The following is a 25,132-nucleotide window of genomic DNA, read 5'->3' as shown; positions in this document are numbered from 1 at the left end:
TATGATATTTTATCATAGTTATTGCTATTGTTTTGATTGTTTGTTTTTTATAATGAATGAATGACTAAACAAGTGCGTTTTAGTGTTAAATTAAAGCTCTTGTTGAGTAACAGGGTGGTGTTAGTTTTACTTTTATATGATTTATGATGTATATAATTTTCTATTGTGTTTGTTTATGTCCTTAGTCATGATTAAATAAATCTGTTCTCTACTTCAGCTGAACTCTATGGATGTCCCTGCTGCCTGGAGAAAAGTGGATGTGATCCGGGAGTCGAGAGCCACACAGGCTCATTTCTTTGATAATGTCCAGACCAGGCAGGTCTTGGAGGAGATTTTCTTCTTGAAGAGACTCCAGACCATCCGAGACTTCTTCCGTCTATGTGGTTCATTTGCACAGACACTATCTGGTAAACATTTGGTGGATTTTTTTTTTTTTTTCTGCTCAAACATTTGCTTGGTATATTTTGATGAGACAACCTCCTTACTTTTCCCACCAGGCACATGCCCTACACCCACTGATGACCCTCCGCCATCTAATGGCCCTGTTCCCATAGTAAAGCCCTTGTATCGAGGCTCCACGGTGGTGAGCGAGGACCAGATGACGCGGCCCATCAAAGCCTTTACAGCAGACTTTGTAAGGCAGATGCTGATGGGGCTCCCCACCCAGGCTCTGGGTCTAGCCATCTGCAGCTCTCTCAGTGCCCTGGGCATGGATCTTATTGCTCAAGTGGAGGCCAAGGACTTTGGAGCTGAGGGAAAAGTCTCTCTGGATGACCTGTGCAAGAAAGCTGTAGAGCAGGGGGTGCAGGCAGGACGCCTGTCCCAGCTGCTACTCAACAGGGCCACCGTGCTGGCCAGTTCCTATGACACTGCCTGGAAAAAACTTGACCTGGTCCGACGTCTGGAGGTCAGCATTGAAGCCTGTAAGGTCAGCCTGCAGAGGAATCAGCTTCACATCGCCATGTTCCAGGTATGTATGGGTGCTGCTCCATTCACAAAAGCATTGTGGCTCACAAAAAATCTCAACAATTTTTCTGGTTAACTTTTTCTATTTTCTAATTTTTGCATTAAAATGTAGAATTCTGTCCTAAGTGCTCAGAATATCCTGTTTCTGTCTCAGAATTCACTAGTTTTCTATTCCTGCTGTTAATTTGTCTTGGATGTTAGGAAATTAATTTATTGTATTTTTTACTTTATTTGTTTAGTTTGATTGATTGTATTTTTCTCCTTTATTCTGAAACCATTGAAAAAAATAAACATTGTGACGTTGGTTGTGTGTAACCTTCTGATTATTTCTTATCAGTGGCAACATGAGGACATTCTTGGTGCGAGGACGCAGCCCATGACAGTCAGTCCTCCACCACGTTCCATTATCCTCAGCAACATGAAAAAGAAGCTCTACAAACTCAGTCAGGATGACGCTTCAATAGGAAGTGTCCAGGTTAAAGCCTTTGTTCATTTTGGTGGTTTTTCAACCTTATTGAAATGAATAATTATTCTTATTCTTATAAGATTTTTTTATAAGTGTTTTTTTTTTCTTTCTTTTTTAAAAATAAATAAATTCAAACAACAGTGTTGGGTTTGTGTTACAGGAGAAGTTGGCCAGTCTTGAAGGCAGTATAGAGCAGAGGCTGAAATGGGCCGGTGGTGCAAATCCTGCACTCGCTCCAGTGCTGCAGGACTTTGAGGCCACTATAGCAGAACGCCGTGCCTTGGTGATAAAGGAGAGTCAGCGTGCCAACCAGGTCACTTTCCTCTGCAGTACCATTCTCAACTTTGAAGGTCTGCGCACCCGCACACCCGAAGCTTTGAACATGGATGCTGCCCTTTTTGAGCTTGTGAAACGATGCCAGGCCACCTGCTCCTACGCTGCCCAGTTCAATACCTCTGTTTCCTCGCTAGAACTACAGCTGCTGCATAGACTGGTGGGTACTGCAGTCCAAAAAATTCAATTTAATGTAGAATATAGATGTTTTGGTACTTCCTGTATTTTTACTACAGTAACTATCTAGCACTTGCTTCACTCTAATCTTTAAAATCACTGCTTTAATAACACAATTTCTTGAAAAAAATATATATTTATCTTGCTATGTTGTGTAACCTGAATTCACTTGAAAAATGTCTGATTTTAGTTTGTCCATTTATTTTGAATAATTAGATTAGATATTTAGAAAGTGTTATTTTAGGGGCATCCTTACAACTTTATCTTGCTAAAGTTTCACTTTAAAGTATATTTGAAATTGACTTTGAAACGGTCAGTGTTTCTCTATTTGGAGGTTTTTAAGTTTAGACTAATTTTAAGCATTCTAAAGTAATTTGCTGTTTAATTTGCAAACTGGATTGTGTCTTTTGCAGAGTCCTGCCATGGATATGTCCATTGGTGGTCCTGAGTGGCTGGTGTATGCACAGAATCACCTGACCCAGGAGATGTCCAGTCAGAGAGCCATGCAGGAGGAAAGAGAGCAGCAGCTGGAGAGCGTGACTGAGACCCTGCAGCTGCTGGTGGACTCCATTAAAGGCACCCTGTCCAATCACAACCGCCAGCTCGCTGACGTTAAACACTTACTGCGAGCAATGGCAAAGGTATTTAATATTCAGATGCATTATGTGATGTGATGTACAGCCAAAAACCACTGACATTATGTGGTTTTAATATAGGGTTGTAGTGTGTAGGATCTGATGGTAGGTGTTTTTCTGTTTGGCAGGATGAAGAGAATGCCCTTGCAGAAGGAGAGGAAGTGACTTATGATGGGAGTGTGCGTCAGTTCCTTTCTGAATACAAGGCATGGCAGGATAATGTGCAGATAGTGCTGTTCACAGTAGTGCAGGCTACAGGGCAACCACGCAGTCAAGAGCAGATCGAGCTGCTGCAGGAGATTCCCGCCACCTTGAAGGAGCTTAAGGTTCAGAGCCACAGGTGAGCACTTTTGCTAGACGAAGAGCAAAAGTCTGAGTTGATTTGAAGGTAGAAATTCTTACATTTGCTTTTTTCTTTAGCATCTACAATGGATTGGTGGGCTTTGCCTCTCCCCTTGTGACAGAGAGAGGAAGTGACTGTATTAGTCCCACTTCCACAGTCCAGACCAGCTTTGCCGCTGGTTAGTTTGTTGTTGTTGATTTGCTTCTATAATTGTTATTGATTAATTTACTGTTTAGCTTAGCCTGAACTAAAACTGTGTTTTACTACAGCAGTGCGCTGCAGTGGGGTGAAGACACAGCCTGACAGTATGTCTCAGAATGCACGCAAAGCTCTTCCTCGAAACTTTGGGACCCCGGCGGACACTCCTCCCAGCACACTGATGATCAACAGCAAAGGACTGGCCCCTAGCCCCAAAAGAGCCGTGCGAGATCCCAAAACTGGGAGAGGTTAGTCATAATGCAAATACCTGGATCTTGTGAGAAAAATCTGCAGTTATTTTAACCAACGGATTATCATTATGTTTCATATGCCAATCTAGGGACAATCTAAGACTCTGTTTACACTAGTGCATTTTATTTTTAAAACACTTTAGGATGAAAACACTGCTTGTTGACACTGGCGTTTTTACTACATTTCAGAAAAACTGAAGAATTATGTCCATACTAAACAGCCTAAAATGCATAATATGGAACCATTCACACACTCACTGGGCACATGAATATTTTGCCTGTATCTGAATTTTCAGTTTACTGGTTGTGTAATGGTCATATGAGAGGGGCTTGATGAAATGGGGTACAATATGCATTAGTCCAGAAGACCAGTCAGAGTGATTGTGGATAGTCATGCCTCTGTTTTCAAAAGTACTGTACTGAAATGAGATAATGTCAATTTCCAAACTAAAACTCTGTTTTCTGTGTTTTCAAAAGGCTGTTATCACAGGTCAAAAATTAGTTTGGGCATCAGTTTAAACATAACACAACTAGTTTTAAAACTAAAACGCATGGATTTGTTGGCAGATAACGATTACTTCTACATGACACTAATGTCTTGGATGACAAATATCTTGTTTACTTTCTATTGACTTGAACTTTTGTAAGATCAATTAATGTTAGCATTTAAGCATTTTTTTAATGTAAGCATTTTTATTTCTTTCAGCTGTGCAAGAGAGAAATTCATATGCTGTTAGTGTGTGGAAAAGGGTGAAGGCCAAGCTGGAGGGGAGAGATGTGGATCCTAACAGGAGAATGAGTGTCACTGAGCAGGTTAGGACTCTACCTTTACATCTACAGCTTTTTCACTGCTCTCGTCTCAAATTTTTTTTTAAATGTCCTGATTCACTTGGCATTGAAACTGTTAGTTGTGTTTTTCTACATATGATTGTACAATGTGAAAAGAAACAAAACGAGACTGAATTCTTCCGTTACACACTCAAGCAATCCTCTGCTTTAAAGACGCATTTCTGACACCTGTATTGACCGGTAATGGACAACGTAGCTGCGTGTACGACTGAGCATCTTGTCTTTTTTTTCTTTTCTTTTTTTTGTCTCATCCTGGGTCAGACAGAATCTACGGACATTTTTTGTTTTTTCTGTGCAGAAGTTTGTGTAAAAAAAATAAAATAAAAATCGGGATATGCAGAATCATTTTGAATGTAGAGGAGCTGAAAACTTACATTATATGATAATTTTTTTTTTCAATTTTATAAGGTACAATTTAAATCCAATTAGAACCTCTTGTTTGCTAAAGAAATTAATATATCTACTACAAAAAGACAGTATTTATTTACAAGCTTTATTGTACACATCTAAACATCTGCATATTGCTCGATAACATTACTTCAATATATAAACTGAATAAATTTAATGAATTTACACACATTTACACAAGTAAACAATTTCGAAGGAATTTTGTGGATGCAGATTTTGTGTGGGGTCATGTCTTGTGAATTCATCCAGTTTTTAGCTTGTTTAGAGGTCTTTGTTAATTTATTTGCAAGTTAACGAGCCATCTTTCAGAGGTTTTGGTCGTCTGGTTTACACCAATATTCAGATGGCAGAGTTCACACTATTGCAGTTAAACCATGCTAATGACATACAACGCACCAGGATTTTTATTGAATCCAAACCCAACACCTGAAAGTGTGAACCCTTTCTTAATGCTAATGCCATCTCGCTCTCCTCCAGGTGGATTATGTCATCAAAGAGGCAACAAACGTGGACAACCTGGCACAGTTGTACGAGGGATGGACGGCATGGGTGTGAACGGGATCCTTGTAGATCACTTTGGTCCAGCGAGGGTAGAAATCCACCGAAATCCACTGGGTCTGGGGCAATGGAGCCACAGAGCACCATGCAGGAAAGGGCCACCCCTAGAGACCCTCCCTCGGGCCCACACCGGATCCCCGTAGCTCTGCTACACCCGGCGATCCGGTAAACTCAACGAAATGGGTCTGCATCTGTCTCCCGAGATGTGTGGGAGCTCACCAAGATGGGGAGGCGGGGTGGGGGGGAATAAGGCACATGGCTTGAACTACCCCCCCCCAACGACCCCCTGTATCAACAACAACAAATAATAAACGTATGTCAACTTTCAAAACACATAGGGAAACTATGCAGGAGACAGTTTATCCACTCTTAGAGCAGAAGTCTGCTGTAATTAGCGAGTTTCTGGACTATGTGTGTTTCGGGAGTGGAAGGAAAAGGCGATCCGGTCTTGGTCTAGCCTTTTTGGATGGCTCTGGGTCAGGCGTGACTTGCGGTTTAACTGTCTCCTGCTGGAGCGGGTGATGAGAAGGAGGAGGGCGGCTGTGTGACCAGAAGACTCAAAGGACTCCATTCAAAGCCAGAAGGCCTTTGGCAGACCTTTAGAGTTCATTCTTAACCACAAAAACAAAAGAGACCTTTCCCCACTCTAGTATATATAGAAAACACCTTCACTAGTGTACTGCACCGATTTCACAATTAAAAGGCTAATTGGCTTTGGGAACATTAACTGTCATGTGTTTCTGAATGTTTGGCACAATGGATGATGTGCTTGGAGTTGGTAAGTGCTCAGTCTGAGGTCTCTTTCATTTGATCTTTGTGTATGACCCAGGCTCAATGTGATGAGATGTGCGGAAACAAAATCAGTTTCTAAATGCTTTTTTTCTTAGTATGCATCTCTGACCTTGTTTTGTGTATTTGTAGACGATTCTTTCTCCCTTTCCTTCTTTACTATGAATTTAGCCTAGATTGCTCCTTTTTTTGACTTGCCTGTGGAACTGTATCATCGTTGATACATGTCCCCGTTGAAGCTTGCGTTTTACTGATCTTGACCTAGTTTTACATTTTTAGTGGGAGAATTAAGTAACGGAATAGTGATGTGGTGATGGTTATTGTTGTGTCTTAATGGTTTTACTCCATTTTGTTGGTTGAATAAAATTATAACTAAGCTTCTTTGGTCTTCATAATCTTTTATTACACAAGGATGCATTTACTGTCACATTTGATTAGTTTAAAGGTGGTTCATATTTTAAAAACTTTTTAAAGAACACTTAATGTTTCTTGTGCTTCAAATCAACATGTTAGAATGATTTCTGCTGCAAGTTATGGAGGGGAATCTAATCCTCAAGTATCATGCTTAAGAGAAAAACTTAAGGTGCTCTATGCACTGAAGAATAGAGTAATACTGAAAAATCGTAAATGAAAACAATTCGTTTGCATATTACAGTTGTTTTTATATATATATATATATATATATATATATATATATATATATATATATATATATATATATTTCACAGTATTACTGTTCTTTGATTACATAAATGCAGCCTTGGTGAGAATATGAGATTTAAAGGGCAAACCTTTGTTCAGTCAGCTGTTGGAAAACTATTATAGGGCTGTGCATTTTGGGGGAAATATCTAATATATTTTATAACATTAAATATATTTTTTGTTATTAGATTTGTGATGTAATTTTCAAGGTTCAGCTCAATTATGTGTTGTAGCTTCTTACTGCTAAAATGCAGTGAGTGTTAGTTTAAAAAAAGAAACTTATCGGTATTAACTTGCTGTCTGCGCTGATGGTGTAGTGCAGGGGTGCTCAATCCTGTTCCTGGAGATCTACCTTCCTTCAGATTTTAGTTGCTACCCATATTAAACACACCTGGAGCATTTAATTAGGACCTGAACACCACTTGATAATTACAGGCAGGTGTGTTTGATATGGGTAGCAACTGAAATCTGCAGGAAGGTAGATCTCCAGGAACAGGATTGAGCACCCCTGGTGTAGTGGATAGAGTGTCGACACGCACTCCAGTGCGCTCAGTGAGAGTTTGTTTCCTGCCTCAAGTCCTGTGCCGATCCTTACCCTCTCTCTGCTCCCCTCGCTTTCCTGTCAGTACTCCCTACTGTCCTATCCATTTAAGGTGAAAACCACAAAAAAAAAAAAAAAATTAATAAATTCATTTTAAAAGAAAAGAGAGATTAGCTTAAACATTTATTCAATTTGATTTTTAAATATTCAGAAATGAAACACATTTTTCTCTACAGTTAACAGTAAACAAAATGACCTTACGTTTCTGTAAACAAGAAGTCATATTAAGGAGATAGTGTAGCTTACTATAAAATCTAAAATTAAAAATAAATCTAAAAATACAGAACACTCAGCAAACTAACATGGCTGAAACAACTCTGAAATTATACTTTGATGTTGCTTGCTTCTAGATCAAGTGTTACTGGCAATACCTTCAGTTGACTTTAACAAGACACTCATCACTCAATTGTGCTCATTCAAGTGCCTGGTTAGACTATCACACACATACGGCAGTCACACATTTGCTCTGGGCAGGAAAAATAAAATAATACAAATATATTTTATGTGAGCTCATCGCAATGGTTCAAATTGCGATTTGATTCCAATTAGTCGCACAGACCTACTGTATTATATGATAATTGATGATCAGTACTAAAAATTGCATTTACTCGTTTACCAAAACTAATAACGTTATTTAGCTTCGTTTCGAGGACATCCCTGTTGCCTTATGTTTTTACTTTCAGACAATGTCACATGAAGTCTGAATTTGTGCCTTTTCAATCATATCACCCTACAGTAAGAAATAAGACAGTTTTGCCTAATTTGTACGAAATGTAATGTCTTAACATAAACTAGCTTCAAGCTGCTTTATTTTATGTTATATTTTCAATCCTTTAATGGATTGTATTAAAATTAGACAGAAATTGCTTAAACTGATGATTTTCACTGTCAATTGTTACACATTTCAGGTCTTTCTTTGAACACCGTTTGTGAAGAATTCGATACTTGTATAAATTCCGAGGCTCAGCTGGTTGAACCACTTTTCCCGAATTTTCATAGCCAGTCTTAAGCCAATCGTTTGTTTTGGTTCAATTTGGAATGTCCACAACCATTGCAGAGCCCCTGGGATCGAAGAAAGGCTGGCTTGGCCTTCCCTCTGATCCATCTCATCTATTTTTGAACGTGAACTACATTTCCCATGAGTCCTTGTATTCCGAGTTTCAGATAAAAACATCCTGAAAATAACGGTCGCTTGACAGACTGCCGCAGTGGAGGGGGGAGACGCGTTCATATAATCGTGCTCCGAGGAACCTAAACTCTCAAGTAACATCTAATAAACCATGGCTGAGGGCGACAATAAAAGTGCAAATCTGTTGGTAAGTGTTAAGTTAATGTTTCTACCTATAAGCATTTCACTTGCTGTCGACGTATTTCATCTTGTACCGACGTCTTTAGCAATGCTAAGTACACGAGCTTCAGCTGTTGCTATCTTAACCTAATTTTAAAGTCATTAAAAAGAATACGTTATGTATCATAAATATCAATCTTTCCCATTTGAAAATGTTACTTATACGTGTGAATTTAGAGAATAGAAAGTAGAAACGCCACAGATATGAACTGCGTGGTAAGATGTTAGCAAGCTAACGTTAACGCGCTGCTAACAACACGGATTACTATGAAGCATCTCGCTAACGTAAATGGCTTTCCCACACACATTTTTGGTTAGTTGTCATAGTTGATACATTGTTGTACCTTTTTAAAACAAATATCAGTAGGCTGTAGCGTTATTTTAAGATGATATGAGTTTTGTTAGAGACATTCGATAATCTATCACGTTAGATTAAGTTTAATAGTAAAGAAAGATGTATAGTTGTCTTGAGGAGTATGGTTTATCTCGATAAAGATAAAGGTTTAACCTCCTTTATAGGTGATATACAGCGCAAAGTTGGAGGAAGTAAATGGGCTGAACCTAAATGTGGCCTGTTAGTTTGAACAAAAGATTCCGCAGTTGCCACATGCTCTCCTCTTTTAGCTTTAATACATCACATTTACTTTCCTATGCATTTCTTATTAGTTACTATTTTGTCCTGGTGTCTTTTAAAATTCCTGTCATGCCAGCAGGATATGCCCATCCCAACAGTTAATGGCACTCCCCATTTTACCACAATCCCTGATAATGCCATGTCATCTGACTTGAGAGAGCCGATTGTATTGACACTGATACTGACCCAGAGCATTTCTCTAGGCTCAAGAGACGAGTCAGTTGGAAGAGCAACTGCAGGGATGGGGAGAGGTCATCCTGGCTGGAGATCAGATCCTGCGCTGGGAGAAGCCATGGTTCCCTGGTGCATTAGTGAGCGTTACTACAATCCTCTTCACGTGAGTCTGCTGTTCATAGTGTACATTAGTGCCACTTCTTGACTGGAGGCCTAATCTTTGACTTCAGTTAATCAGATGAGGTCACATGCTAAAAGCCTTGAAAGTGTTTAATGTTTTTTACCGTTATTGCTTGTTTGCTTGTGCCTTAATGCATTTTAAATGAACTTCTTATTTCTCCCGTGGTATATAGTGCAGTCTTTCTTGTTTTCAGAATGACATCATAATTACCAGTGTAATTGGTGCTTTCATTACACTATTTAATAGCTATTTATTTTTTAAATGTCAGTTTTGGTGTAATTGAACAACTGTTTGCAGTTAGAGTTACTCTATTCATCATAAGCTTCCAGCAACAAGCAATTTTGCTGTCTGCACAAGACATAATTCAACATCTTAATACCACAGTTATTCAGTAGCACAGAACAGTGCACTGAACTCCCAATGGAATTGAATATTAAAATTTTTAAATACTAAACCTCATTAATTGAGATGCATGCTTGAATACGTGACTGAAGGTGTGATCACACTAGTTTGAGCTTGCAAAATTTTGTCTTATGGTGCTTTGGAAAGGGTTGTGATTAAACAAGATAATTAGAAATTAAAAAGTGAGCGATTGCTCCATGTTTTACATTTCTGTACAGTGAGGTCACGTTTTGATCTTCAGTTGGTCTTATGCTTTCACATGATACGATTTTGCAGGTCAGAGTTCACCAAGCTTAAACTTTGCTATCCAACATCAGGCGAAACTTGTCGCACAAGCTTGCGTTTCCTGTCTGACTCATTCCCATGCGTAAGAATTGAACTATATGGGGCAATAAGTGCCGTGTGAGCGCAGCTGGAGTCACAGTTATAATGTTTGTGTTTAAATTGTAGGCTAGATCTGAGGTAAACTATCTGCTGAAGGTTTCATCATGGCAATAAATATTGCAAAAAGAGATATTCAAACTTGCATTGTTAACATTTACCACAGAATAAACTGTACAATCAGCACCTGTGCTGGGCATTGTCAGTAGTAGTTTGAGCTATTGTTCTAGCTGCTATATTGCAGAAATAAAAATTATTTCTGAGTTAGAAACTATGTGTGTTGCAGTCGTGGATAAGTAGGACGAAAAAATAAATAATTAACAAAGGAAAGGTACGTTTTTCTAACTTCTCGCAGCATCACGTGTAGTTAGTTCATGGAGTAATATTTCATGTTGCATTGTTAGGGCTGGGCAGGGTTTATTTTTTTCTTTAAATTTTAAGATCTGGTTGTGGATTCTCTAAAACCATTAATGAACCCACCATAATATTCTAACAAAATTAGTTTAAATAAAGAGTTCTATGCAAACATCTTTGATCTGTAAGCTCATTTTCACTGTTAGATTTAAGAGATGTTAGTATCATTTGTATTAAATCCATGTTTACAGAACTGATGTCCATTCTTATACAATCTATTTTTGCTCTGCCAAAGGAAGCCACATCTGATTTGTTATGCTTTACACCAATAACATTACTCGCAGCCCACAACATTCTTGAATATCGTTCATTTTGAGAAATGATAAAGAAATAAACTATTTAATATCACTACAGATCTAGAAATCACAATCCAAATGATTTGACTAACCATAAGGATCAATCTCAATTACGTCATATTAGATGTTATTCTAGTCTTCTGTAATGCCTGTCATAGTCACATGTGGATCCAAACATCAGTCATAAGAACACAAGATAACACGTCAGCATTTGCTGTTGCATGTTTTGTCAGTCACCCTGATGAGCACTTAATTTATAGGGAGAAAGAAAGAGACAGTGACAGTGATTCCCACAAGTTTTGAAACTTTAATTTTATGCTACAAATGATTCTATATTGTAATTATCACATTTAGCTTTCAAATTCAAATAATCAATATGCTAATTTTCATACTGTATAGTAAGTGAAAACGTTTATATAACAGACAGAAAAAATACTTGGGTGACCTATTACTTTTTTAAACAATGTTGTTTTAGAAGGAGCAAGTGCATTTTCTTCATTAAATCTGTTTTGGATTGAAATGGTTGCTCAACTCTGCAAACCATAGCCAGAGACTTAAAAATAGCCAATACTACAGATTTTAATACTATAAAAATGTGTATATATATATATGTGTATATATATATGTGTATATATATATATATATATATATATATATATATATATATATATATATATATATATATATATATATATATATATATATGTGTATATATATATATATATATATATATATATATATATATATATATATATATATATATATATATATATGACCCCATTTATCTTTAACAAAATATTATGCACATAATCTTTCATTCTAAGCTGATATTCTGTGTCTTCTGCAAAAAAATGTAGTATACTACAATTAATAAGAAAAAACGTGAAGTTAAGCCATTCTCCTTTTTACTTTCAGGAACGTCATACTATTAAGCAATCAAGCATGACTATATTTTCTCCGTAAATTCTGTTTAGTCAACAAATAATGAAACTGAACTAGGAGCTTAATGTTCTGTACGAAGAAAATAAGGAGGACATAGAAGGTCTCAATGAAGATGTTTATTCAGCATAGCAGTTTTGAAAAACATGGAAGTACCCTGGTTTTATCGGAAACAGAATGAACCCTGAACATTTTCTAGCTCAACCCTTTTATACTGTTTTAGATGTTGCCTTTAGACTTGATTTCAGATGTTACTGATGTTTCTCCTTGGCTGTTGATGCAGCTGTTTTCTCTATCTCTCTATATTAATGCAGTTTCCACACCATTGGTAAGATGGTTCTGTGCCACATACCTATCCTCATTCTACAATCGTTACCATTTGGTCAAGATGTAGTCACCTCAAACAATGCAGAGACCACAAACTGTTGACTTCTCTTTTTCTCTTACGATCAGCCCTTTTGGAAAATGAGCATCAACACCATTTAGGAGTGGAAGTTGGGATGAGGCGAACTCATTTCTTACAGTTCTCTCCTTTTGTCATTGGCAGGCTGATCTACTACCTGGACCCCTCTGTGCTCACTGGTCTGTCCTGCACTGTCATGATCCTGTGCCTGGCTGATTACCTTGTGCCCACTCTTGCTCCTCGTGTCTTTGGTTCCAACAAATGGTGAGTAAAGAGACCACATCAAGCCTTAGTCTGTCAACAGCTATAAAACTACAGTCTCTCCCTCTCTCTGCAAAGATAATTTGAAATGGCAAGTTTCACTTCAGAACTGTTTATTTTTTTTATCTAATAAACTGCGCCACTTCAGATCCCCTTAGAACACGGACTGGTATTTGCACAGCGTCTGTGTTCTAGCCTGTTCTGGTTTCATTTTAGCCTGCTTCCTCTGGCAACTTCCCTTGCTCTAGTTGAGGATTCGGGGTGTCTCTGAGTGACAGGTTGCAGTTGCTGCTGAGTATCCAGTGTCAGGCACAGTGTTTGTTTGACTCAGCAGATCTTCACAGTGCAGAGAGTACCAGCATGGTCAGCACAGAGAGGTCTTACTATGCAAGTCACATTCTGCAGAGCGTGTTGAGATCAGGGCTCTGATGTTTATTTTAGTTTCTGGCAGCTTCCTGTGGCTCTTAGCGTCAAGCCTTCAATATGGTCATGTTTTGTGCACAGGAATAAAATGCAGTGGCTAAGCAGATATGGAAGCAGATTCAGGGCTCATTCGCACAGAACGTGTTTTTTCATTATAATGCGCTACTTTTCATTGATTATCAACATAAACTTGGACTTGACAGATGTGCATGAATTTTACGCTCATGTCTTGCGTCTTTCATGCATCGAATTTTATTAAGATGCTGTGCAAAGTTACAAAAACTCACTAGCGCTCATTAATTGTCAATTCCAAATAGTGCTGCATGATATTGGAAAAATCAGCGATAAGAATTTTTTTTTTTTTTTTTTTTTTTTTTTAATATTACTATTACGAATACGGTTTCACAGGATAGTTGAATGGCACTGTTGGACGATTTACTGGGGTATCTAACAGTATTCAGGTACAGAAATTGAATAGTCACAATGCAAAAAAATGCCTAAAATATATTTAAAAAAAACTATTAGAATTAGTAAAAATACTGTTTGTTTAGAGTTTTTCCTTAAAACAGGCTAAATTATCTGCAAGTGGGGTTTGGATTAGAAACAAGACAAATTCTAAGTTAGAAAAAAAAATCTAATAAATGATGTATAAATACAGTAATTAAATGCAGTTCTGTAGCACCTGTTCAGCTCCAATCCAGACTCAACATTGCATATCTTGTGATGTGACTATTTCGAAATCACACATTAAGAAATCGATGCTAAAACAATATATTGTGCTGCCCTAGTTCCAAAGCAATGGACCAATCGGATGAACTCTGGAAGGGCAAGTTTTGTGAGCTTTTGTTTACAGACGCTCAAGGTATAATGTCCAGATACCTTTGTGTGCTACGCTTTATTTTAAAACCATTCCTGAATGCTGTGTCTCACATTTTTAGATGCAAAGATACGCTCTGTGTGAATGGCCCCTCACTTATGATATTTAAGATGCATATTCTTCTCAAATATTTAAGCATAATTGACTGAGCTAACAGACGTCAGGCAACAACTATTTAGAGAGAAGCAAATCTGTCACCAATTCATATTGAACGTAAACATTGCTTCGATACCCTCCGAAACACCTTGACTCTCTTTACTATTAAAACTAATATATAGAATTTGGGTTGCACAATATATTGTTTCACTTTCTACAATTATCCAAATTTTTTTTATTGTACATATCTATGCTTGTAGATTGTTTGTCAGATTTTATGCTACTACAGAATCATCCTAATCAAACAAAAAACGTAACTTCTTTACAAATATGGATATTCAAGTCATCTGTTAATATTGTATTCATTTCGTAATATCGCAAAATAACAAAATGTCACAATGTTAGATTTTTCCAATATTGTGCACAACAAGGACGCACAAAAGAAAGCACACTGAACACTATACACAAATATGGGAGGAAGCTAAACTGCTTACTGCAGTTTTAACGAATGTTGGTCATTGTAAGCTTTAAATTACACCACAACCCTGTTTTTGTGTTGACACATGAATACCAGAAAAATAAGCTATGGGTTCAGTCTTTACAGTTTTTTCCCCTCTTCTTTACTGCCACTAAGCAACCGCCATCTTGTTTGAATTTTTTTGACAGCTCCAAGTCAGTCAAGTGATTCGCTGCTAGCATTCTAATTGAAGGATCTCAAAAGTGTGATTTAAATGATTCAGATAAGGTTTTGTTGCACATTCTCAATGGGGAAAGTGTCCAAGCAACATTCCTCCCTCAGCTCCACCATGTATCACCACATTTAAATGTACCCTTATGAAACCTGCAGAAACCTTGCATGCAATATTGTCACAACATTGCGCAAGCTGATATTATCTTGTATGCCACTCATTTTGCAGTATATTGTTATTATTCTTTATAAACTGCGTTATTATTGAATGAGCTACATTTTAACAACATACAAAAAATAGTTATTGTTTAAAAAGCATATACCTTGCTGAATAGGTGTTTATTTTGAAAAACTATTTACTTAAAAAAGTGATGTATAGTTGGAATGTTTGTAGCGTGAATGGAATTTGGATCCACTGTTTGATATCTTGTTACTGTCACATGATTTACCAGCAACCATTGTTTCACTTAACTGCCATTCATAAACTCTTACCCTTGGCCTCGTGGCATAATGAAGCGTCCATCAGATGAGCACTGCAGAATCTCAGTGGAAGTAATGGGTCTTCTCTGTGCTTTTTGTTGAATCTTTTATGAGTACTGAGAGTTCGGACATTTTACATGTTGTTGGAAACCATTTTTCCCCTACTATGTGTTCTATGAAGAAACAATTTCTCCCAACCCCCAACAACAAAAATTGAAATGTCTTGTTGTTTAAGATGCAATGAAATGCTTTGAAATGTGCATTTTTTAATTCAGTGTTTGGTGCAATCACAACTGAAACATGAAGACAGGGTTTGAAATAGTAGCTCTTTCCCTTGAAAAACAAAACAAAACAACCAATAGTGTTTCATTTTGTTCTGCCAGTGAAAGCGGTTGAGCTCAACCTCATCAAATGAGTCGAGAAGGGGGTGGGTCATGTCAGATACTGGAGAGCATTTGACTGGACAAAAGATTTGATGTAAAACCTGAAGTATGCAGTAGTCAAGTTTGGAAATCTGGGCATAACTTCTAAATGTAAACTTTGTCACTGTTTTGGAGCACATTAGCTTATAGATATTCTTAAAGCTAACATACGGATACTAACATCTAAAAAAATAAACTTTTAATTTCGCAAAACATTTATTACTTGCTATTGTGGTGGTTAAATGTATTTTAGATATTGTAATTAATTAGTTCTAGTTTGGGGAGGGTTTTGAGGAGTCTAATTATCTATTTTTTTGTTCCTGCACAGGACCACAGAACAGCAGCAGCGTTTTCATGAGATCTGTGGAAACCTTGTGAAGACTCAGCGCCGTGTGCTCGGCTGGTGGAAACGTCTGTTTGCCCTGAAGGAAGAAAAGCCAAAAATGGTATTCTGCTTTGACTTGTTAAACACCTTCATTGTTTTATGTCTAAAGAACTCACTAGTGACTAATACCACTCCCTGCGAGCTGCATTTTTTACACCACTGAATCTGTTTTATCACTGTTGCTCAGCAGTTGAAATAAACAAATGTAACGCAGACCTAATTCATAGCTTATACATAATTAATAATTTTGCCCTTAAGAGAACATATTTAAGGGCTTTGTCATTGTTGATGTCACAATATACATAGATTAAATGGTATTAATGAGAGCAGATGTGTAAGCAGCAGCCCTCATTATCTCTTATATATTCTTAAAACATTCACAAGCAAGCAAATGAACAAAAGATTTTTTAGATTTAAAGTTAATGGTGATCAAAAGTGAAAATGCATTTTCTAATATTACAAAACCATTGTTTCAAATGAAGGCTGTTCTTTTGAAGTTTGTTTACTAAAGACTCGTGTATCTGTTTCCAGGTGTGGTGTAGTAAATGAGGATTCAGCTTTATCACACAGATCATTTTAAAATGTCAAATGAAATGTTTTTTTTGTTACTGTAAAATGTTACCGTAATGCTGCATTTACTCTCTTTGTGTACGAATCAATATAACTTTTATTAAATGAGACTTCCAGAAAGTACCTCTCTTTGGGGTTTTATGCTGTTAATTGCTATGCTAAGAGCTTGACTTGGCTTGTGAATGTGAATTTATCACTTGACTTTATGAAAAGACTTAACTTTATGATAATACACACTTTTATGAGCTGGATGACAGAAGTAGGCAACTGAGAACTTGATGTCATTGTGAAAGTTTGGTCTTCCTCCATGTAACACTTGTTTTACTTCTCTGTAGTATTTCCTCTCTGTGATCAGCAGTCTTGTGGCTGTGGCCTGGATTGGACAACAAGTTCATAACCTCTTCCTCACCTACCTGATAGGTATGCTGTTTCGTAAAAACAATGCAAGTCTGTTACAGCAATGCATTGCTTATGTCCAGCTTGTTGCATTGCAAAAAAATAATTATTATTGTTTATTTATAATTATTAGATTTTAAGCTAGCAGAATATGTAATTATTTATGAATCTGACACAACTGTGCAAACTGTAGAAAAGTCATTGACCTCTTATCAAAGCTAGACACGTGCAAACACACTAGGCTGCGCAACAAAGAGGTCATTGTACTTGGCTCATGGAAATTCACAATTTCTATCCAGAAATATGTGCTGCCTCTTGCCCTCCCTGCAAACAGGATTTATTAAATCTCCCTGTACCAATTGGGGGAAACATTCAAGTGAGCTGAAGTCATTTTCCATTTGTTTTAAATCCTATTTATATTTTATCCTCGTTTGCCCTGCTTGCTTGTTTGTTAAAAAGAAAATAATCTTAAGACACTACGCTAGCCTAAACAAGAGTCTCTCTGCATCTATATATCGCTGGTTTCATGATGATTGGCATGATGGTGAGGTAAATGTAAATAAGTGTAAAAATGTGTTGCCTCTAAAAGGGTTAGTTCACCCAAAAAATAATACTTCTGTCATTTTACTCACCATTTACTTGTTTCAAAACTATTTGTTTCTTCTGTTTGAACACAAAGAAATGTAATGTATATTTTGAAGAATGCTGGTAGCTGTAATTTTTTTTTTTCCTTTAAGTAACTTACCCAATGCTGTTTTTTTACCAAGGATCCTTAGCCTCAGCCTTTATTTACACAATCAATGCATGCATGATAAAGTATTGAGTAATTAAGTAAATTTAAGTTTTTTGAAATTCGATATGCAAAAAGACATCTGATACTCATTTGATACATTTTATTGTATCTCGTATGCAAATATAATCTTAACTATAGTTAATGTTTCATATAGTTTCATGGCTGCTGCATGGAGGGCGCCATAGCGACCAGCGTCTTCCGGTAAAATGCTAAAAACTTCCGCTTACAGCGAGTACAACTGGTAATTTGCGCTCCGAAAATGAGTTTCAATGACGTTTTTAATGGATAACTGTTTTTGTGACACACAACTTAGAAATGTGTCTGTTAAAGCCGTTATAATTTGTCACATGTGGTTCAAGCGCGTCAGAAATACGAGAAAAACGTTCTGCTAGTTCACGTGTCTGCCGTCAGAAATACTGTGTGTGTATTTCTGTGTGACACACACACACACACACACACACACAGAGAGGCCCCGAACACCATTCATAAATTTAAAAGAGTGAAGGGTGCCAACAACCAGCATTCTCCAAAAGATCTTCTGTTGTGTTCAACAGAGGAAACTCTGTTTTAAACCACATTAGGAAGTCAATAATGTGGTCATTTTCATTTTTAGTGATCTATCCATTTTAAGAAAAAAGTAAAATGATGATAATACAAAATAGTGCAGTTTGAAACGAGCTTTTTTTGTCATTGTGATCAAGTAGTTAACGCTAAATACAGTCAAATGCTGTCTAAAACTATTTAAACTCATTGACTTTCAACCATAAAACAAAGAACAAATTGCTTTTGTAGTCCAAACTATGTTTGTAATATTACTGATTCTGTTTAGCATGCCCTGTTGCATGCCAGTTTACCAATTCATTTTCTGTTTTGTGTCCACAGTGAGTTTCCTTCTGCTGCTTCCTGGCCTCAACCAGCATGGCATCATCACCAAATATGCTGGCATGGCAAAGAGAGAAATCAACAAACTTCTTAAACAGAAGGAGAAGAAGAACGAGTAAAAGATAAAGCTCGAGTGAAAACAATTCAGAAGGCTGAAAATTCAGACAAATTTGAGTTTAATGTGGTCATCTTCCCTGCTTATCGTCAAATTTCCACAGACCAACGTAAAGCTTTTGCAGAAACTAAGCTGATAGTGATAAGTAACATCTAGAGAACAGCTTAAATGTATGCAGAGATCTCTTAAGGTTCACGTATAACTTTGTTTTTAGGTTTCAGTTTGAAGTATACATTTGTTTTCCATCAAAAGTGTTTTATTTTTTCAATGCTGAAATACTCATTTCAGCTCTTACAGTCATGTATATTTGCATGTCATAGCACATTTAATAAGTCTGTGCAAAATATAGAGCGCTTAATTTCTTTGAATCTGTTAAATTTGCAAGGCATCTGCCCAATATTTGCTTTAACCAATTAGATGCACAGAACACATCATCAGAATTCATGAAATGTAGCCTTTTTGTCTATGAATGGCTTGGAAACATGCATTTCTGCACTGTTCTGAAAATTGCACTGGAAAACCTGAACTGGAGTGTTTGTGAAGGGGACGTTAGACCCATACTGCTGTACTAGTGCTGTGTGGACCCTCATTACTGTCCTCTAGCTCTAGCCATTTTCCAATTGAAAACCTCTCGTTGTGTGTGTGTGTGAGTGTGCGCGTGTGTGTGTATATATTTATACACGTTCATTTCCTCTCTGTTGTGTGTTCTATCAGCTTGTCTTAAGTTTGTCTTCTCTCCATGTCATTTTACCTGTCGTTTTGTTTGTGTTCTTTAAAGCATTAAACTGATTTGAAACTAGATTTTGTAACCAAATCTGTGAAGTTATTAAAAACAATAGATGATAAATGTTTAAATATTAGAGGTGAAACTTTGAGGTTGTTTTAGCAAATATCAAAGTACTATAATTGAAATAAAACAAAATGTAAATATTTCAATGAACTAAAGGTTTCAGAAACATAATTATGAAAAAGCACATTTTCGAAATCTAATAACAGTATAGCTGGTTTTCCTGACGTACCATCAGTAAGACATGTTGGAGAGCACAACGTAAAAAATGTCCCTATCAAATTAAACTTGATCATTTGCAACAGCAGTATTTTTTTTTTTAAATGCAATTATTGTCATGTTTCGGCCTGTATTAAGTCAAATAGGGAAAATAAAGACATTTTTAGAGTACTAAAGACAAAATTATCACAAATCAATCAGAATAGAGCCTTTTTATTCAGTTTGTCAAGCTAGTACAATTTTTCCTGCTTCCTCCTACAAGATTTAGTGGAGTAAAATGCACATTTTCTATAGTTTAGATGGCATAAGTAGGCAGAACAACGCTTAGTAGTTTATCACGCAATGCATGATGCTGTTTACTTACCGAGTATGTTTATAATGGTCGGGCATATGGGTAACTGACAAATATTGTGGTGCAAGTGGAAACGCAATATACAATGATGAGCTCAAATATTGACACAGGTGAGGTGAATATTATATTACCTCCTAACAATAGCACATGTTAAAGTGTGGGTAGGTGAGAGTAGCTATGTGTCCATCCACCTATTTCACATGCATTTTGGACATGCACATGATAAAACAGTTGATGCAAACGGCAAGATGCGCATAAATGTTGAAAATTGAGTAGAATAAACTTTTTATGTGATAAGAAAAGATGCGCATAAACTATGATGGTAACACTTTTACTGAACAAATTCCAGTATGCACAATAAAAAAAAGATTATGTGGTGATTAAAAAATGTGTGTGAATGGATAAACCAGCAAGCTGAACACATTGTAAAATATCTGAAATGTTGTTTTGGTCATTCTAAAATGCCAAAGAAATATCGGAGGTAATACACCAACATGCACTGAAGGATAATGGTACGTAGTGGAGGGATTGTGATGTTCAGGGTGTTGGAGACGAAAATATCACACTTGCTACCCACTAAACATTTTTAAGATCATAATGGTAATGGGGTTTCCCAGAGGAAGGGTTGAAGACTGGGTTTCCATTTCCTACACTTTAGTATTTGAATTTCAAACATAGGATCTCAAGGCCTGGAAAGTGCTTAAACACACAGGTCCTTAAAAGTGCTTGAATTAAATTTAAAATTAAATGTGTTGATAGTGTTAGTTCAACAATTGTACTGTGCTGCTGTAAAAAAAAAAAATCTTAATTCATAAATCTTACAATTTAAATCCTGTACAAGAACTACGACTAGTAACGCAAATTTGATCAACATTTAGGAAACTGCTGCTTTTGAACGACAAACATCTCTGGAAAACCTACCCACATTTAAATTAAGTGTAAGTGAAATGTTAAGAACGGTAAGGACATACATGGCACTACACTTACTGGGGGTGTAAATTACAATGGTACTTGATTTCAAATGTTAGTCCTTGAATCTGCCCTTCATGAAAGTGGGAACCCTTTGAAGAACACAAGAGTTCAAGATGTTTCCCTGGCCTCCAAATTCACCAGATCTCACTCCAATTGAGAATCTGTGTGTGGGGTTTATTAACCCAACAAATCAACCTCAAAAATGTTCACCTCAATACTCGCAGAACTTGAAGGATCTGCTGTCAGTTTCTTGGTGCCAACTATGAAAGGACTATCTTCAGGGGTCTTGCCGGTGTTTGGGACTGTTTTAGAAACTTATAGAGGACCAACATCATATTAGGTATGTGGTCATATGTTGTGGCTCATTCGGTGTATAAATCATACTAAAATAAATAAAAATAACCCAAATTTAATTTTTATATAATTTATAGAAATGTAACAAACCAATTATTTGCTCATGCTTATTTTAAATGTTTTTTTTTTTTCTCCACAGAGACCTAATTTTGAAGGTTTGTTCGTAATATTTGACTGCTAACCAGCATAATAGAGAACATTTATTAACTGTTTACTGGTCTCATGTTGCAGTTGAGCAGTTTAGTACAAACGTAACGAGTCGTGATGTGTCTCCCAACGTCGAGCTTCCCACAAAACACTCTCGCCAGACTGTCTTCTGGGTCTCCCAGGCCCAGCTGCAGCCTCCTCCTGTCCTGTAGCCCAAAATAGCAAAATGGTTCTTTGCATGGACACTTACGAGAGTGGCTGGCAATACTGCACCACACAAACATCATCTGCTTCTATGGAAGTGTTAGTAGCTGAAAGCCTCTTTGTGTGCATATCATTTGCAGTGAACTGAAGTACCTGTGATAATGTTATGGCTGTGCCAATAGACTGGCCGTCCACTGGTGTCTTCATTTGTTTGGTATCTGCTGCAGTGTGCTGTGTGATATGTGCTCTGGTATGGTGTGGGCTCAGTGGGGTTGGTGACTTCTTTCATCACAAAGCCCTGGCGGTTCTGTCTTCTGTTCCGTAGCCCTGCTTGATGTAGGACGTAATGCTGTGTACAACACAAAAATAATTCTGTTAAGCAGTCAATTTGTTTTAAGGCAGCTTTAAAGGTGAAGTATGTGCAGTGTGTGCTACTAATGCCACCTAGAGGAAATACAGAATACTTTTTCCACTTGAACCAGAAGTTGCTACAGACTTGACTGCAGTATTGTGACATATTTCTAACTGAAACTGATTATTGGATTAGGGACAGGGTTTTATTTCAGTGCTCCTCCTCTCCATCTTACAGTTTTACCAAACTATTGGTGGATTGATAGTTGCAACCAAATCACCCAAAACTATATTATCAGATAATTCCATTGAGGAGCAGATGCAAATTGGCTCGTTTTAGTTGCAGACCAACAATTCTTTGTTTTACCAGTGAATTAACTTGCATGAACTGCTGAAATCATTATAATTTACTCAATCCTTTTCCTTTTTCCAAACCTATTACACTGTCTTTTCTCAAATATGAAAGAAGATATTTTGAAGAATGCTGCAAACCTGTAAGCATTAATGTTTATCCTATTTGTTTTTCCCATTCAATGGTTACAGGTTTTTAGCCTTCCTCAAAATCTTTCTTGTTTAAGAGAAGGAAGGTTTGAAACAAATTGAAAGTGTGTGATTTTTTATATTTAGTAAATTATCTTTTTAAGTGTAGCAGTGTTGGCTAAAAAAAATAAAGTGTCCATATTGATTTCAAGATGACTTAAGTATATTCCTATCATCCAATATTTTACTATTTTATATGGAACATAACATCATTTGGAAAATCTGTCGGGAAGCGTTTGATTTAAACATTACCATCAAATTCATCACTATGGCACCGCGAGTGTTTATCCTTGCTTTACTCTGTTGTCAATCTCTGTATTTTGAAAAGCCTTCAATTTTTTTTGGCTTGCGCTTTAACTCGTATTGATTGCATCACTCGTATTTCACAACTAAACCCCTTCTGGCTCAGCCAGCTTCAGTACATTAGCCACGCCCCAAACTGTCACAACTGGTTGAATTGAAAAATGACCAAGAGATTAGAGCTGATTGTTATCAATGTTTTGATGAGGGTCAATGTTTAATACCTTTTAGAAAATAAATTAAAAGAAGGTACAGGCTGACCATGCAGATGCTGGCAATTTATGTCCACATGGAAACTGCGCATGGAAAAATCCACATTTTTTTATATCAACATTCATTTTCTTTATGTACTTTTTATATGTGTAAATGTAAATGTAGGTTTTATATTAATTGCAGTATTATTAAATGTCTTTAGTGGATGTATTATATAAGAGTGATTGTAGTTTTGTTTACCAACCAAGTCATTCTAACTGGATTTGGCCCTAAAACTTTCCTTGATCATAAACCTATATATATATATATATATATATATATATATATATATATATATATATATATATATATATATATATATATATATATATATATATTTATTTATTTATTTATTTTTTATTTTTTTATGAGTTAGGTTTTAAGCTCATACACTCTTAAAATTATTCTGCATAATTCTGCAGATTGTTACAAAATTCTGTGCAGGAATGGCAAAAAAGGTCTGTAGATTCTGTCCTTAGTAATATGTAAAAACTTTTACTGAAGTGATAACATTTTATTTACATCATGGGAGCAGCAGCTAAAAATTAGGGTTCGTTAACAATTTTTCCAAGATGCCTGAACAATGGTTATCACTTCCATTGGTTTCCTTTGCGTTGAAATTAAACTTTACTTGCATGATGGATTTCAATAAAATTTTTAGATATTAAACATGGCATATTTACACTCTCAGTAGGTTCTAGTTTGAGATGTGCTTTGAGTAAACACTTACTGGTATGATCTCTTTGGGCCATATTCATCTCTGGAGTGTGTCTGTCCTTGTGTCACAGGGATGTTTTTGAGGTCCAGCTTTCCATTATGCTGAGAGGGATAACATGGATTTCGGTGTGGAAAGATCAGTGCTTGACCATCATGTCCTCTTCTAGAAAAACTCTTGAAGGAGGAGAATTAACACAGAAGGTACTGTGACCAAAATTATACATTTAGTGTAAATATTCAATAGGCTTTTTAATTTATGTAAATCTATTACTGTAGGTCACCCCCAAAAGTACTATTTTCCTTACATAAACCAATCCTGAGAATACAACCAGACAGAAAATCAACCAGATAAAAAATCAGACAAAATAAAAGTACAAAACTACATAGTTGATGGCTTTAATGAGATAAAGAAGTACAAATACTCTGAGGCATTCTACAAAAACAACAGAAAAATATCCATTTTAAAATTCTGTTGACTTATCAGCAGAAACGACGATATTTCACATCATTACCGTTACACCATTAGTAATGCCTCATGAGAGTTAGCCGTTTAATTTTGGTGTATTTTGCTAACTGCCATGGGCGTACATTCCGGGGGGGGGACATGTCCCCTCCCGTCCGAGGGTTGTCCCCCCCCTCCAAAAAAAATAATAAAATAAAAACTCTCAATTGTGAAAAATAAATGTGTATATATAGCTAAAATATTTGTCTAAGTAGAAAGAAAACCGCATTTATCATTTAAAATGCATTTAGAAACAATTGAGTTCCCCCTCCCCTACCTCAGAGTGGTTCGGTCCACTGAATGTCAGGTGTGTGGCTGCAGCTGCGGATTTTATTCACCTTAAATAAAGCGATTCTCCTCGATGTAGTTAATACAGACTCATGCACTGTTTCATTTGTGACGACTTGGCATAATGTTAACTTAACATTAACGACCACAATTAGCAGAATATTTAGTTGTGTATTTGCTAAATGAGCACTGTGCTACACTGAGCACACTAACCCCACTGTATTTTTGTATAATCCGTTTCTATTCTGTTTTAAGTGACTCAATTAATTTGAAATTAAAATGTTAACCTTTTTTAATTCTTTGTTTTTATT

The 25,132-nt window shown here is 36.6% G+C and overlaps 2 protein-coding genes across 4 annotated transcripts in view; both read left to right on the top strand.

The window, feature by feature from the left end:
* The window catches only part of smg1 (SMG1 nonsense mediated mRNA decay associated PI3K related kinase), a 40,412-nt gene extending 34,058 nt beyond the window's left edge, over positions 1 to 6,354 (top strand). For all 3 annotated transcript variants that reach the window (NM_001080044.2, XM_073943126.1, XM_009299453.5), the window contains exons 53-62: positions 218 to 407; positions 498 to 970; positions 1,304 to 1,441; positions 1,593 to 1,925; positions 2,356 to 2,583; positions 2,706 to 2,917; positions 2,998 to 3,098; positions 3,190 to 3,366; positions 4,076 to 4,182; positions 5,104 to 6,354. In NM_001080044.2, coding sequence (NP_001073513.2) covers positions 218 to 407; positions 498 to 970; positions 1,304 to 1,441; positions 1,593 to 1,925; positions 2,356 to 2,583; positions 2,706 to 2,917; positions 2,998 to 3,098; positions 3,190 to 3,366; positions 4,076 to 4,182; positions 5,104 to 5,181 — 2,037 coding nt within the window. In that variant the 3' untranslated portion in view covers positions 5,182 to 6,354. The remainder of the gene's footprint in view (positions 1 to 217; positions 408 to 497; positions 971 to 1,303; positions 1,442 to 1,592; positions 1,926 to 2,355; positions 2,584 to 2,705; positions 2,918 to 2,997; positions 3,099 to 3,189; positions 3,367 to 4,075; positions 4,183 to 5,103) is intronic.
* Positions 6,355 to 8,432: 2,078 nt separating this feature from the next.
* arl6ip1 (ARL6 interacting reticulophagy regulator 1) lies at positions 8,433 to 19,645 on the top strand. The gene is given in 6 exon segments (NM_201112.1): positions 8,433 to 8,592; positions 9,462 to 9,595; positions 12,593 to 12,712; positions 16,024 to 16,141; positions 16,986 to 17,070; positions 18,722 to 19,645. Coding segments are annotated over 6 exon segments (612 nt in total). The 5' UTR covers positions 8,433 to 8,556; the 3' UTR covers positions 18,841 to 19,645.
* Positions 19,646 to 25,132: the final 5,487 nt, after the last annotated feature.

The sequence above is a fragment of the Danio rerio genome, chromosome 3 (assembly GCF_049306965.1).
Source record: "Danio rerio strain Tuebingen ecotype United States chromosome 3, GRCz12tu, whole genome shotgun sequence".
Classification (NCBI taxonomy): Eukaryota; Metazoa; Chordata; class Actinopteri; order Cypriniformes; family Danionidae; genus Danio; species Danio rerio.
This window is presented reverse-complemented; position numbering and strand designations above follow the sequence as displayed.